At 41.0% G+C, this 16654-nt stretch overlaps 1 protein-coding gene, 1 long non-coding RNA gene and 1 other non-coding gene across 3 annotated transcripts; 1 reads left to right on the plus strand and 2 right to left on the minus strand.

The window, feature by feature from the left end:
* Positions 1 to 468: 468 nt before the first annotated feature.
* LOC119619816 (U6 spliceosomal RNA) lies at positions 469 to 571 on the minus strand. Its single transcript, XR_005236270.1, has one exon. It is a non-coding gene; the product is annotated as a U6 spliceosomal RNA (small nuclear RNA).
* Positions 572 to 1307: 736 nt separating this feature from the next.
* On the plus strand, positions 1308 to 4176 carry LOC119619722 (uncharacterized). The gene is made up of 2 exons (XR_005236226.2): positions 1308 to 3087; positions 3975 to 4176. It is a non-coding gene; the product is annotated as an uncharacterized lncRNA (long non-coding RNA).
* A 625-nt stretch (positions 4177 to 4801) lies between these two features.
* On the minus strand, positions 4802 to 15671 carry CACYBP (calcyclin binding protein). Its single transcript, XM_007989421.3, has 6 exons — positions 15440 to 15671; positions 10513 to 10732; positions 8486 to 8582; positions 8127 to 8226; positions 6638 to 6735; positions 4802 to 5157 (listed from the first exon to the last, which is right to left on the minus strand). Exons 1-6 carry the CDS (start codon positions 15452 to 15454, stop codon positions 5001 to 5003), a joined length of 687 nt encoding a protein of 228 aa, XP_007987612.1. The 5' UTR covers positions 15455 to 15671; the 3' UTR covers positions 4802 to 5000.
* Positions 15672 to 16654: the final 983 nt, after the last annotated feature.

The following is a 16654-nucleotide window of genomic DNA, read 5'->3' on the forward strand; positions in this document are numbered from 1 at the left end:
TCTGGCATATCATTGAAAGGACACCCCACATCTTTTTGGTTTGAGTAAGTCCAAGTATGATCCATGTATTTCATTTGGTTGCTACATCTCTTACATCCCTTTTGTTCTATAAACCTCTTCTCCACTCCTTTATGTCATTCATTTGTGGGAGAAACCAGGCCATTTTTCCTGTAGAATGTCCAACATTTAGCTGTTCGCTTCTTTCGTGTGTTTTTAAATTTATTCCTGTCACCCAAATTCCCTATAAACTGGTAGTTACATTGAGACTGGCCTAGATTCAGGCTCCGTGTTTTGGAGATGAATTTTCATCAGCAGTGCTGTGTACTGTTACACCAGAAGGCACGTTATCTGTCTGTCCAACTTTGAATGCTGCTTGACCAGTAGGTTCAGGTGGGATCAGCCTGGTCCCTGCATTTGAAGTTAAACATTCATTAACCTGCCACTCAATGGTTTTTGCTTTTGTTTTACAGCATTTTAATATACTTCACAAATTTGCATGCCATCCTTGCACAGGGGCCATGCTAATCTCTCTATCATTCAATTTTAATATATGTGCTGCTGAAGCAAGCACAGTTTTTGCTTTTCATTGGTGATTGTTACTCTGATCTGTTGTTTTATTAAGGTTTGCAATTGTAGTTTTCTAATTTCATAATTTTTCTGTATTGGCTAGAATTTTTCTGTCAAGAACTTTTCCTTATCAGCAATTTATTTTCCTGAAATATATTTCTTCAAGATAAATGCATGATTCTTTAACAATTTTTAGAGTAAATGAGTTGGTACTCTAGCCAATGAAAATGGTAACAATCATTTATTTTTCACTGTAGTGAACTTGCAAATTTTGTGTATATTGTTTCAATCTATTCCATTCATTATTTCTTGATGCTCAAATTGTCCCATTACCAGTGGGAGCCCCTTAAGTTGTTTACTGTATCCTCCTGAATTGGTACAGAATTATTCAGTATTTCCTTGCTTTCTGACATAAGCTAACCCAGGTCTACTTTGTGCATTTCCTGCCTCAGACACTTTTTTCCAAGGGTTCGTGGACCTTTTTGTAGGAAATAGTGTTTAGAGACCACACTGAGCACTAGGCAGTGCTGATGGCTATTATCATCATTGCATTTAGGTCCTTTCAGCGGGCCTACCTAGGCAAGTCTTTTTTTAAAAGGTAAAAATAGACCGGGTGCGGTGGCTCACGCCTATAATCCCAGCACCTTGGGAGGTTGAGGCGGGTGGATCATTTGAGGTCAGGAGTTTGAGACCCAGCCTGGCCAACATGGTGAAACCCTGTCTCTACCAAAAAATACAAAAATTAGCTGGGCGTGGTGGCACACACCTATAATCCCAGCTCCTCAGGAGGCTGAGGCTGGAGAATCCCCTTGAACCTGGGAGGCAGAGGTTACAGTGAGCTGATATTGCACCACTGCACCCCAGCCTGGGCAACAGAGCAAGACCCCGTCTCAAAAAAAAAAAAGGCGAGTTTTTATTGATTTTAGAATGTATTTAATACAAATACAAAAATCTTAGCTCCTAATGACATCAGCCTGTTTACCTTTATCATAAATTATATTGAAAGTTTCAATATAATTTTACTGCTAATGCTAGTGATTATAGTTTTAGATTCACTTGTGGTTTTTTTTGTCCTTAGAATCCATCTCACTACCAATGGGTGAACACTTGTGTTCTAGTTATTTGGAAGTAGTTTGTACTACCAACTTGATGTATATACATGCTGTAGTTTGAACATTTGTGTACTTCTAAAATTCACATTGCTATCTAATCCACAATGCATTGACATTATTAAGAGGTGGGGCCCTTAGGGGGTGATTAGGCCAGGATGGCTCCACACTCATGGATGGGATCAGTGCCTTTCTAAGAGGGCTTGAGGGAGAGTTTGTCCCTTTTACCCTTCCGATACTGCAAGAAGGCACCATACTGGAAGCAGAAAGCAAGCCCTTACCAGACACCAATCTACTGGTGCCAAATCTTAGACTTCCCCAGCTTCCAGAAGTGCAATAAATAAATATTATTTATAAATTCTTAGTCTGTGGCATTTTGTTACAGCAGCAGGAATAGACTAAGACAATGTGTTGGTAGGTTTAGGGTCATTTTTTACTTTATCAATCATGTTAAATTTTAGATGGTTCTAACGTCAAAACTCTAGAAAAAAGTTACATTCACAGAGTAGCTTCCATCCTCATCTCCTTCCTTCCCCTGCTAATTTTTATTAGCTTTGGGTTTACCCGAGTTTCTTTTTGAAACAAGCAAATACACCTATGTGCATACATTCGCATTTCTCACCCTTTCTTACACAAACCCAGTAGGTATACCGTAAATGTTCTGCACTTTGCTTTTCCCCTTACTCTATCCTGGTGACCATTTTACGTTATACAGAAATCTTCATTGTTTTGTGACTCCCTCATGTGGATGAACCGTTAATACTTTCCTGTTTAATACACTTGGGTATTTCTGATCTTTTGCATATAGCATTCCAAATTTTTGTAAATGCACCTTTCAGAGCCCAGAAAGAAGTTAAAATTCTGAGTCAGAGGATAAATGCATATGTAATTCTGATGGTTATTACCAAATACTCTTTTTGAGACAAGAGTCTTACTCTGTCACCCAGGCTAGAATGCAGTGGCACAATCTTAGCTCACTGCAAACTGTGCCTCCTGGGTCCCAGTGATTCTTGTCCCTCAGCCTCCCAGGTTCAAGTGATTCTCATCCCTTGGCCTCCCAGGTTCAAGTGATTCTTGTCCTTCAGCTTCCCGAGTAGCAGGCATCTGCCACCATGCCCAGCTAGTTTTTTTTTATTTTCAGTAGACAGGATTTCGCCATGTTGGCCAGGATGGTCTCAAACTCCTGACCTCAAGTGATCCGCCCGCCTTGGCCTCCCAAATGTTGGGATTACAGGTGTGAGCCACTGCACCCACCTAAATACTCTTGAGCGTTAACCAGAGTTTAACTTTTTCATTCCATTCCCATATGTGTGTCCTTATTTCTCCACAGCCTCAACACCGAATACATTTGTTTTTAAAACTTTTTCCAGTGAAAGCTAAAAAGAAACTGGTTTATTCTCTTCTGAACAAGGTGAGCATCTTTACAGATTAAAGATCATTTACATTTCTTTTTGTATGAAGTATTCTTAATTATTGGAATCCTCTCAATACATTGTTTGCTTTGGGTTGTGGTGGTGTTTTTCTTGTCCTATAAACATTTTTATGTAGTTAAAACTGATCAAGTTTTGTTTCTTCTAGGTTTTAAGTCACATATAATGTAGTTTTCCCCCATTTTCTTCTAGTTAATATTTGTATGCTTTCTTTTTTTTTTTTTTTTTTTGAGACGGAGTCTCGCTCTATTGCCCAGGCTGGAGTGCAGTGGCCTGATCTCAACTCGCTGCAAGCTCCACCTCCCGGGCTTGCACCATTCTCCTGCCTCAGCCTCCTGAGTAGCTGGGATTACAGATGCCCACAACCTCTCTCGGCTAGTTTTTTGTATTTTTTAGTAGAGACAGGGTTTCACCGTGTTAGCCGTGTTAGGATGGTCTTGATCTCCTGACCTCGTGATCCGCCCATCTCGGCCTCCCAAAGTGCTGGGATTACAGGCGTGAGCCACCGCGCCCGGCCCATATGCTTTCATTTTTACAATTAGATCTTCAGTCTGCTTGGAATGTATCTATATACCTATTTTCAGTTATCTTACCATCATTAAAAACCCATCTTTATCCCACTATTACCATATTCTGTAACTTTCATATGCATTGTGTCTGCTATTCTGTTCATGTATCAACACCAATTACAGAGGCATAATGCGTTTCAGTATTTACTTACAGCTATCCTATACATAAGCTGTTTCTGTATTGTAAATCCTACCACTGTTTCCAAATTCCCCTATTAATTGTAGCTTTAGTTTACCCTTCTGGATTTTTCCTGTGTGTCTAATGGCTTTTTTTTTTTTTTTTTTTTTTAATGAGACAGGCTCTCAATCTGTTACCCAAGCTGGAGTACAGTGGCATGATCATAGCTCACTGCAGCCTTAAACTCCTGGGTTCAAGTGATCCTCCAGCTTTAGCTTCCTGAGTAGCTGGGATTATGGGCACCAGCCTCCATGCCTGGCTTCAATTGCTTTCTCTGATCTGTGTTGGTTAATACCTCCAATAAAATATAGTAATGGAGATCACAGGCACTGGTCCTGACTTCAGGGGCAATAGGAATAATTCCTACTAGAAGCCTCATTTTTCTGACATACTCCTAGGCAAATAAATCATAAAACTGTTCTAAGGAAGAAAAACTTAACTTTATTGAGCACAGGAATAGATGGGCTTTCAGATTATTTTTTGCTTTATGGTTATTACTTTCATGAACCATCTGATCCATGGCAAAACTAATTGGTACCATACAAAGATGTGTGTCTATTATTGTCATGTTTAGATTTAGTTTCTATTCTATATTCATTGACAAACATTTCAATCTAGATAGAAACACCTGTGATTGAATTAGTGCATGGTAATGCATGGCATACACATTGCTTAAGGTGGTAATAAGGGGTCAGATGCTCTACAGCAACCTTCAAGCACAGCTACCGATCTGCATTTTATGCAAAACTTCAGGTTTTACTCAATTTTTACACTGGTGGAAGCTGATGTCAGTAACTTAAAGGCAAGCAAATACTTTTCCAATTCTTAGCTGAACAAAAAATACACACAATGTAGCGTTTTTATTGGGCAAGACTTGCTTTTTATATTTCACATGAGAATGCAATTATAACCCTTCCTTGAACAAAATGACCAGGGTACTAATAAAACCATCTTTGCAGGAGTGTTTAATAAGCATATTTTATTTAAATAAATCCTCCAGTAGGAAATGGAGAATTCACTGCCTTTACTTAGAAGGCTATGTAAATAGCTATCTGTCAAATTTATATATGCAGCTCACCAATATTCCCTTACTGGAAACATCAGTATTTCCACATCACATCACAGTTCCCAAAAGGACCTTAAAGTCTCAAAATTCCGTGTCTCCTTTGGCTTGCTTCTCTCTTGATTCCACCCAGGCTTTATTAATGGTTCTCTTCATATCATCATCTCCATCTTCATAAATTTTCTTTAGAACATTCATCAGCCCCTCACTAGGATCTGTTTCAGTGTCATAGGAGGGCTTCCTTTAAAAAGAAAACATATACAACAATGGAGAAATGAAGGCACGGGGGAAGATACTATAATTCAGGTTGTTAACATTGGCAGGAAGTAGAGGGATAAGAGGGAAGACAGTGTATCCAAAGATATTCACAATCAAAATGGCACGCCTGTTCATCTTAATGAAAACCACACACACCTACCAAGCATGCACACACTTGGTGCATGAAAGAGGTCATCAAAATAGTAAGGGGCTATTTTTAGGCACAGGGATTTCCCATGATTTTTTTTTTTTTTTTTTTTTTTTGAGATAGTTTTGCTCTGTCGCCCAGGCTGGAGTGCAGTGGTGCGATCTTGGCTCACTGCAACCTCTGCCTCCCAGGTTCAAGCAATTCTGTCTGCCTCAGCATCCCAAGTAGCTGGGATTACAGGCACGTGCCACCATGTCCGGCTAATTTTTGTATTTTTAGTAGAGACGGAGTTTCACCATGTCAGCCAGGGTGGTCTCAAACTCCTGACCTCAGGTGATCCGCCGCCTCGGCCTCCCAAAATGCTAGGATTACAGGCATAAGCCACCCGGCCTGGCCTCATTTTTAACAGGTAAAATAAGTAAGGATTTGGGAGGCCAAGACGGGCGGATCACTAGCTCAGATCGAGACCATCCTGGCTAACACGGTGAAACCCCGTCTCTACTAAAAAATACAAAAAACTAGCCGGGCGAGGTGGTGGGCACCTGTAGTCCCAGCTACTCGGGAGGCTGAGGCAGGAGAATGGCATGAACCCAGGAGGCAGAGCTTGCAGTGAGCTGAGATCCAGCCACTGCACTCCAGCCTGGGCGACAGAGCCACACTCCGTCTCAAAAAAAAAAAAAAAAAAAAAAAAAAAGTAAAGATTTGATTTTCTAACTTGTTTTCATTTTTTAACAGCATGTTTCCTCATAATTTGGAAAAAAAAATTGAGGGAAAATCACAAACATTACACATGGATGTACCCTGAAGCTCATGTATTTTATAATTAGAAAAGCTCTCCTCTTAAGCCTGAGATACACAGATCTGGACCTGAGTCTTGAATTAGTCAGTACCTCTAGAAGATGAACTGACCTAGAATGCAAGTATCATTGAATAAACATTTTTAAAAGGTCATTATTAAGAAGGATAAAAATATTTTATCTTTTTCACTCTAAACCAGTGACAATGAAAACAACTATGTATCACAAACATCTGAGAAATTTAAAACATACAGGGGTATCCGAGCCTCTCTCGAACTACTGAAACAGAGTATCTGGGAATGGGCACAGTATTTGTATAGAAGTGCCTAGGGTTAAGAACCACACTAAAGAGCCAACTGTTAACTACAAAGACCTTAAAAAGCAACTTGCTGGACGCGCCCTCTTCAGGTAGTTTCTGACAGTTGAAAGCAGAAATATATTATCCATAAAGACAAACTTAAAAATCTATGATCTGAAACAATACACTAAAATTCTTTAAAAAATGAAAGTAGACTCACTCTTTTTCTTTGCACTCTTTTTCAACCTGGGTCAGGTAATCCCACCTTGTGTTTTCCACTTTCTTTCTACACAATATAAGAACTGTATCAGTCTTGACCTGGAAGAAAAGTGGGAAAACAAATACAGCTTAGAAGACAAAACAATTATTTAATTAATCAAGTCCCTAGTATGTATAGACTTATTTGGGGTGCTAGTAATACTTGTATGAATAGGCCAAAATCTGAACATTCATGGCGTGAAAAGACCGTAAATAAGTAAAACTTGAATACCGTCATATCCTAGAAAGTGCTGGCAAGACAAAGCAGGTATTAATGGGGGTGGGAGCAGGAACTTCATTAGAAAGGCCTCCCTGAGGCAAAATCTGAGCTGAAGCTTAAGGTCAGGAGAAGGGAGCTGGCAGAGCCATGTAGAATGGCTCCAAGATGGGATGATCTTGGTGTGTTTGAGGAGCAGGAGGAGTGGCTGGATTTTGATGACTGAGAGAGATAGTAATATAACAAGAGGGGTCGAGGATAGGCAAGAAACCAAGTCACATAAGGCAGTATGGAGTAAGGTGAGGCATTTGGAAAGTGTGAAAGAAGGGCAATGAATGTACAGGTCTTTAAACAATGATCAATATGACTTCTAGGGATCTTTTGGTACTCTACGTACGGGACTAGTGGATGCAGAAGGGTGCAGGAAGACAGCGAATCTAACTATATTTGAGTATCACCTGTAAGCTGTTAAGTAATTATGTATTATAAAAACAGATGGCAGAATGGCATATCTATATACCTAATGCATTAAACTTCATTTATTCAAATTAGGCAGAAAAGAGGGACTATCTGATTTAGTAAAAATTATAGAGTAGTTTTTAAAAGACAGTTTCCTTATTTTTATAGCTGCTTCTAACTCCAAGGAGGCTAAGTACTTAAGACCTCCTTTTATGTATACGAGTATTATGCACAATGCCAACACTACCATTAATTTAAGCACTTTACATATGGTATTGCACTTCAGTGTATCATTTCAACTTTGTGAAATAAATTACTACTATTGCATAAATGCAGAAACTGAGGCACAGAGTGATTAAGCTGCCAAAGGTCACAAACAATAAGCAGTAAACCTGGCATAAAACTCAAGTCTCACTCTTAACTACCTTCAAACATTTACTTCCTTCCTGATTTTAACGGAATATTCTTACAACAGCCTATTCTTCTACAAAAGGAGTTGGCAAATGTTCTCTGTCAAGGACCACACAGTAAATATTTAGGTTTCATTTAGGGCCATGTGGTCTGCTGCAGCCACTTAACTTTGCCATTGTAGCACAAAAGCAGCCACAAACAACACACAAACAAATAAGCCTGGCTATGTCCCAATAAAACATTCACAAAACAGGCAGTGGTCCCTGTTACAGGACAAATTCATTCCAGTTCATCTCAATTCTAAATCAGCTAGGTTCAATCTGGTAAGGTTTCAGAATATTACGACCAAAAAAAGCACACTCACTTTTTTTGAACTGCCTTCCACAGAGATGGGTTTCAAGAGATTGTTCACAATCATGGAGTAACTCTTCCCATTTAGATTCTTTACCAAAAGATCGAATGACCTGCAACACAATGGTGAATACATCATCTTTCTAGTTCTAAGAAAAGGTACTCTTACTCCGTAAGAGTGGGAAAAAAGCTGCTGGCTTTATTTCAGGGTGTGCATTTGGCCAGTTAATGCTCACCTCTTGAAAGTAGTTGTAAAAGATAATTAATTCTAAATTTAAGAAGAATTTTTAAAACTGCAAAGAAAAGAGTCTCAAGATAAGGCAATGTTGACTGTTAATGATCACCGTCTTTCCCAATATAATGAGAACTCACCTCTCTGTGAAATGCACCTGCACATTCTCAGTGGGAACTTGATGCACTCCACTTAAGGTAATGTAGATTTTCACAAACTTATCTGACTGATCCCATCCTGGCAACGACAACAAAAGATGGGACATAAGTAAGTCTCTGAAACTATCTCTAGAACAGCAAATGCACATGGCTCATAACTCAGGAAAGTAAAATTATGAAAATTCAGTCATAAAAAATTTGAAACCCAAGAAATTTTCTAGGTTGAGAAATGGAGCCTCAAAGCAGTTAAGTACTCTACCCAAAGTTAGGCATCTAACAAGTGATAGAATTCAGATTCAAATCCAAGTTTCTGAATACAAAGCCTATGCTCTTTTTAATCCTTCAGAATAAAAATACGATCACTAAATACATTCTTTAAGATTAGTTCATTTACTGCTTTTATGGAAACAATTTTGTCCTACATCTAAATATCGGTAGTTCTCCACTAAGCTGGATGGCTAAGTATCAATACTGTCTAATTCCATAACCATTTCTACTTCTCTAAGTAGTATAACAAATGGAATCCTAGCGCTCTTAATTCCTTTCCAGGGCAAAGCAGAATGTAAACGACTCCAATTCTTCATCCAAATCTGACAAACCTACTGGCATCTATTAAATGCCATTTCAGTATGTATTATCAACTTACTAGCAAGTCTCTAACCTAGAAGAACTCTGTCAACATACAAGACATATATACGCTTCACAAAATACCATCGTATTTGTAGAAAATAAAAAACTTCACAAAAAGCATCTTCTGTTTATCAAGAATATATACATACATATCCCTGACTCTTCCTTAGTCCTCACTTAGTCCTACGGAATAGAAACATGCCCCATCCTCCATGGTGTGTTTTCACACTGCATGCCTGTATCAAAACATCTCATGTACCCCATAAATACATACACCTACTATGTACCCACGAAAATTAAAAAGAAACATAGTGTTGATCAAAAAAATGCCCTAGAGGGTTCCAGAGAACTTCATTTATTAATGGTTTCTTCCCAGTCAGTCCATCCTCCGGTTTGACAAGTTTCTCCCTCAACACAAATCTATGTTCCTGGTTAAAATGCCATAATCCTAAACACCTTCAGACCAGTTTCCCATACTCAACTGAGTACACGGTACAATTTCATATAGTACTATATAGTGTATCACTTAAGCACGACATACACATGCTTTTCACTATAACAATACTCAAAATAGATCATGCCTTCCAAGTCTATTCGTGTCCTCTGCTCATGCCGTTCCCTTCCTTTTTGACTTGCTGAACATACAACTCACCCTTCACACTCATCTCTCTAATTCTCCCTGTTCCTCACCTCCAGAATTATTTCCTCAGCTATGTTACCTATTATGTGCTAGACATTATTAGCACAAAGAAAAACCAGACTGTCCTTGCTCCAATGAGAGCTCATCACTCTCATTCAAGTTGCACTGCCGCCAAAACAAAAACACTATATACACCACTGAAGGAAAACAGTATTAGTTTTTGCTAATACTGTTTTGCTAATACATTGTTATGCTATGAGTTATACGTCTATGTCCCAACCACACCATGAGAAAGGATTGGGTCTTAGTCACTGTTGTGTATCCATAAGTCCAAGCACAATAGTGATATACATTAGGTGCTCAAAAATATTTCCTGAATTTAACTGGATTCCTCTCCTCAGTTAATTGTAGTGGTTGGCAGAGTGAAACATAAAACGATTAAAAACCACCACCACCACCAAAGCGGTGCCTCATATATACTGAATAATTTCAGAATAAGTTCCTTCCTTGTTGCTACTCCTCATCTTTGTAATAAATCACTTTATTCTTGTTAACAGCTTCTAGAATGTATCCTTTCCTATTTCTATCTAAAGAAAGTTTTATTAAATAAAAACTGATGGGTCTTCCTCCAAGCCACCGAAAACACAGACTCAAAACTCATTTAAAGATGAATTTGTTAGATCACTATGAGGAATAGGTTGCTCGGAGGCAAAACTGGCCATAGGGAAGCAAGTCATACCATAATTACTGATTTTCACTGTATAGCCCGTTGTAATGGGAGCAACCACAGCAGCTGGTTTTTCATTATCAAGAAGTTCTGCTTTCTTCTGTGATTTCTGTTGCATCTTGTTCTTGATTTCTGTCTCAATCTTGGACTTTTCAGCTGTAAGGGCATCACGTACTCTTTTCCTAGTAGCCTTTTCCAGCAACACCTTTACCTCTTCTAGATCTTTCTGTAGCTGTGTTAAGACAAAAAATAAGTTAGCTATGATCAATAAGGAAATGGCTTGATATTGTGCTTATCACTCATTTCAACTTACTGAAATAAGCACTAAAAATTAAGAGGTTCATCTAAATTTTGTAGGATTGAGTTGCAACTTCAGTTCTTCCCTCCGGCTTATTAACTGTAATTAACTCAAGCTTCCTTTTTTTCCCAAAAGGAAAACTTTGAACAATCTTGAACAAACAATAAATAGGTAATCACACCCAAATTTTCCAGTTTATATTTGCTTTAAAATATTTACAAGAAACATCTGCGATTTAAACAGTAAAACAAAGATTTTTTTTGACAAGGGATTCATAGATTTCCTTTAACATCTAATCCGAGTGTCATTAGATGTTAGACACTTTTAAAATATTTAAGAGATGAGAGAACACACAGTGACCATGGTAAAATGCTACATAGCAAACTTTACTGAGGTAATGAATGCTCCATTTTCTGTCACTGATTGGTCTTCATTGATCTTCCCACCTCAAATACCTCAAATAAAGAGAGTCCGAATTTTTAAGACAAAATATTTAAAAAAAAAAAAAAAAAAATTTCTGCTTTTGAGAAAAAGTCTTGCTCTGAAGCTGGGTCAGTCTTACAGTTAGAAGTGTAGGAGTTGGTTGCATAGAAGGTGACAAAAGACCCAAAATGCAACATACTCTTGGAAATTATCTTTTGAAAAAGCCACCACGTTCTCATTTTCTTCTCATGCCAATCCATCATCTATTAAAGTCTACTTCTTTTTACTTTCGAGAGAGGCAACATTTTATGAAATTCAAGAGTTAAAGACAATGTTAGAAAATTATTGAGCCTAAGTCTTTTTCCCCCAATTACCTTCTGACATACTGCAAATACACAAGATCTTTCCAAACAGCTGTTTCACTTCTTACAGTAACTTTACACTCTAGCTTGATACTAGCAACTTGACCAAAAAAATCTTGTGTCACAGCTTGATTATATCAAAAGCTCAATTTAAAAGTCTTTTAGTGCTTTATAACTCAGAATATCAGACCCACAACAGCGTTTGAAAGCCTTTGTTTCGGCCGGGCGCGGTGGCTCACGCCTGTAATCCCAGCACTTTGGGAGGCTGAGACGGGCGGATCACGAGGTCAGGAGATCGAGACCATCCTGGCTAATTCGGTGAAACCCCGTCTCTACTAAAAATACAAAAAACTAGCCGAGCGTGGTGGCTGGCGCCTGTAGTCCCAGCTACTCGGGAGGCTGAGGCAGGAGAATGGCGGGAACCCGGGAGGCGGAGCTTGCAGTGAGCGGAGGAGATCGCGCCACTTGCACTCCAGCCTGGGCAAGAGCGAGACTCCGTCTCAAAAAAAAAAAAAAAAAAAGAAAGCCTTTGTTTCTTAGTAGTCTTATAAAATGCAATAACAGAACTAATTTTTTTCTTTTACTACTAGTCTTTTATTATCTCATTTAACTCAGATGCCCCAGTTTTGCCTATCTACAACAGATGACATGGTATAAAAAGTTCAACTCTGGCCGGGTGCAGTGGCTCACACCTGTAGTCCCGGCACTTTGGGGGGCCAAACGGGTGGATCACTTGAAGTTAGGGGTTCGAGACCAACCTGACCAACATGGCGAAAGCCCGTCTCTACTTAAAATTCAAAAATTAGGCGGCCATGGTGGCATGTGCCTGTAATCCCAGCTACTCAGGAAGCTGAGGCAGGAGAATTGCTTGAACCCGGGAGGCAGAGGTTGTGGTGACCCGAGTTTGCGCCATTGCACTCCAGCCTGGGCAACAAGAGCAAAACTCAGTATCAAAAAAAAAAAAGTTCAACTCTGCCCAACCCTCTTGTCCACACTCTCCCCTTCCAAGAACAGCTCATATTACTATGACAAAAACTCTTGCAAACTCGTCTTTTGAGCATAGAACCAAGATGTTTCAGTTCAAAATAATACATTTTAATGGTTTCAAAAAAAACGCTGATTCTACAATTCCTAATTCATAAAATATTGAAATGTAAAATGAAATATAATAAGTCTAAGTACGAGGTTTTGCTTTTTGACTGAAATAGGAATGCTTTAGCAGAATCAGAAAAGTAATTCAAATTAGGCAAGGGATTCCCCCAATGGCTGAATTCCCAAGCCCTCTTTATTGCCAGTTTTGGCTCTAAATTACTTTTTATTATAAAGTATCCACTGAAAAAACTTAAAACTGAGACAGTTCCTCAGTTCTGTTGTTGGCAGACTTGAAACCAAAAATCTGCTTTTTCTGCACAAATACTTTAAGATATCCTAGATAGTTTCTTATCTAATTTATCATGTAATTTTCCTTGCCTTCTTGGCATGTATTTGTTTTACGTATATAAAAATTTTATTTCCCTTTTATCCCTACCCATAACGCATTCAAGCTCTATCTTCCTATTTCCTAATTTTTCACTAGGAGGCATTAACACCAATGTGCCTCAAAAATGGGCAAAGGAATTCAACACACATTTCTCCAAAGATACAGAAATGGACACCAAGAACATTAAAGATGCTCAACATCTTCATCATGGGGTAAACGCATATCAAATTCCCAAGATACCACTTCACACCCAGCAGGATGGTGTTATAAACCAAAAAACAAAAATAGGACACCCCAGAAAATAACAAATGTTGATAAGGATGTGGAGAAACTAGAAGCTTCAAACACTTCTTGTGGGAATATGATGCAACCACTCTGGAAATAGTCTAACAGTTTCTCAAAAAGTTAGCATTTGAACCAGTAATTCCACTCTTAGGTATATACCCCAGAGAACTGAAAACACATCCACACAAAAAACTTGTACACAGCACTCGCAGCAGCATTATTTTTATGCTAGTCAGGAAGTGGAAATAAGCCAGGACGCCATGGCTCACACCTGTAATTCCAGCACTTTCAGAGGCCGAGGTGGGCGGGCAGATCACTTGAGATCAGGAGTTCGAGATGAGCCTGGCCAACGTGGTGAAACCCGGTCGCTACTAAAAATACAAAAATTAGCAGGGCATGGTGGCGCGCGCCTGTAATCCCAGCTACTCAGGAGGCTGAGGCAGGAGAATCCTTTGAACCCGAGAGACGAAGATTGCAGTGAGCCGAGACTGTGCCACTGCACTTCAGCCTGGGCGACAGAGCGAGACTCCATCTCAAAAAAAGAAGTGGAAATAAATGTCCATAAACGGATGAAAGGATAAACACAATGTGCCATACGCATATAATAGATTCTTTAGCCATAAAGAGCATGTGTATTAATACACTCTACACCATGGATGAACCTGAAAATGTTAGTGCTAAGTTGAAGGAGCCAAAAAACAAAAGGTCACATACAGCGTGACTCCATTTATATGAAATGCCTAGAATCCGCAAATTCACAGAAAGTATAAGATGAGTAGTTGTCAGGGGCTGAGGGGGGAATGGGAAGCAATTGTTTAAAAGACACTAAATGGTTTCTTTTTGGAGTGATGAAAATGTTCTGAAACTAGACAGTGGTGATGGCTGCACTACACTGAATATACTTAAAAAAAAAACAAAATACCTGAATTATACACTTTAAAATGGTTAAAAACTTGAATTTTACCTCAAACAAAACAAAAATGAAGTGCCCTTAAATGTCTACTTCTAAGTACCTAAACTGAGAACGTTCTCTACTCTCAAGAGGACTAATAACTGAGCTATCCACCTGCATGACTGTGAAGTTCTCTCCTAGGGGCACATAGTACCCAAGACCTACCTTAAAAGACTTGTCACAAGATACCTAGATTAATACTAGAACACACAAATCTCATAGTTTTTCTTCATGTAAAGAAAAGATTTTGAGTTTAAAAAAAAAAAAAAAAAAGGCTTGGGATTTCCCAGTACTTGTTTTCATAAAGCAAATCTAGTTACTACACACACAACACTTAACTGTGAATAACTGTTCCGTCTTCACCTCCCCCTTAGGCCAGGAAATGAGCAATACAAGTACTATCATTCCCATTTTCTAACTGAGCAAACTAAGTCTCCATAAAATTTAATTCTCCAACGTTCAGAGTTTACCGAGCTTTAACACAGGCCATTGGGTTTCTTACTATTAATTACAACTAATTTTCCAAGTTATTTATTTTAAAAATCACATACAGCAGATTGCTGTTTGCCAATCACTGGTTTAAACACCTAGAAATCATACTTTTTAACAACTCTATGAAATGGATGCTACTGCGACACTGAAAAGCTAAACAACTTGCCCAGAGTAACACAGCTCCTCGTGTGTAGAGAAAACATGACTAAGAGAATTCAAGTGCTAGCACCGAAAACTTCTCACCCTCCAACCGCCCTCTACCATAAACGACACTCATGTTTGCACCCAGCTTTGCTTGAATGAAGCTTCCTGTCCTCTGGCTGGGAAACCAGCCCAGAGAGGGCCTGAGGAACACGCGCAGGGGGCAGCTCTCTCAGACCCACTCCCCGCATCGCCTGCACGGAGAATCGCCGCACACCCCTGCTCCGGCCCGGCAGGCGGGTGGGGTGCGAGGCCGAGGGGAAGCGCGGGGAGCCGACGGCGCAGGAAAGGGCGAATGAGGCGTCCCCCAGGGAAGGCGGCGCGCCGACTGCCGCGGCACCGGGTCGCCGCAGGGCGGCTCAACCCACGGAAACGGCGGTGGGGCGGGAGGCTGGCGCTGCAGCTCCAGCCGGGGAGCATGAAGAAGATGGGGCCGAACCACTTACCTCTTCTGAAGCCATGGGGGCTGGATCAGGCCGAAGGCCCGAGCTGCAGCCGCGCAGAGGAGAGAACAGGAAACGCCGCGCGGAGCCCTCAAACCGAGCGCAGACGCCCACTCGCACGAGTCGCGGCGCCGCAGCCCGCGCGCACACCGACCCTGCGCGAGATCGCGGCCCGCCTCCTGCACGCGACGGATCTGGAACCTTCGCGAGGCCGCCGCCGCCACCGCCCACCGCGAGCACGCTCCACCCGCCAAGCCTGGCCCCACCCCACCCCGCCTCGCCGAGTGTGGCCCCGCCCCTCCCCGCCCCTCCCCGCCCCTCCCCGCCCCGCCGAGTCTGGCTCCGCCCGCCTGCCGAATCTCCTAGCAACGCTCAAGTCTCGCGAGCGAACCGGCAGTCCGAGAAGAGTAATGCCTTCCTCTCCGCCCCGACAACTTTATGTATTGTAATTTGACCGCGCTAGGCCAGGCTGCGCAGTCGCAGCTCGGAACCGCTGCCTTAACCCAGCCCCGGAAATAACGTACCGATTTTCGGAGTCCAAGTCGGAAGTTGAGTAGAGTCACCTGCTTCCGTCCGTTCTAGGACACCAGACACACTAGGCAGCCATGTTGTGTAAGGCTAGTCTCTCAGCCTCCGCGAGAAGGCAAAAAATGGGGAGAAGGAGCAGCCTGGTTATGTTCAAACGAGAAAGAATGGATATGTTAAGCGTGGAGGACTCCTAATGGTAGCGGTTTGATTTTCAGTGAGTTTGCCGCAGTGGGGACGTCACCGCGGTCTGTCCGCTCCGACCTGGTGGCGTCATCATTGGCCGCGGTAGGAGGTGGAGCTGCGTTGGCCACATGACCCGGCCCCGTGGCGGAAGCCCAGGTCAAGGCCCTAACGAAAGGGCCGGCGTTTGGCCACAGTTTCAGACCATCCTTTTGTCGTGAACTGTTGAAGCATAATTTCCTGGTGCTTTCGCCCCTTTCACCGACCATTTCAAGAGTCCATATTTCTCGCCTGGGTTTGGATTCGGTATAAGTGAGCCTGTTTACCATCAAAGAAAATGGTGAAATGTCTTCTGGAGACGATGTTCTCTTCTGGTTCTAACGCTGCCTCTCAGCGAGACCCCAGAGAAGCCTAGTTTTCAGGTTATTCTAGTCTTTGGCAGGCTCAAGATGTCAACAACACGGTTGGAAAGAACCCCTCAGAGATCACATAGCCCGCGCTCAGCTTTAT

The sequence above is a fragment of the Chlorocebus sabaeus genome, chromosome 25 (genome assembly GCF_047675955.1).
Source record: "Chlorocebus sabaeus isolate Y175 chromosome 25, mChlSab1.0.hap1, whole genome shotgun sequence".
NCBI classification, from domain to species: Eukaryota; Metazoa; Chordata; class Mammalia; order Primates; family Cercopithecidae; genus Chlorocebus; species Chlorocebus sabaeus.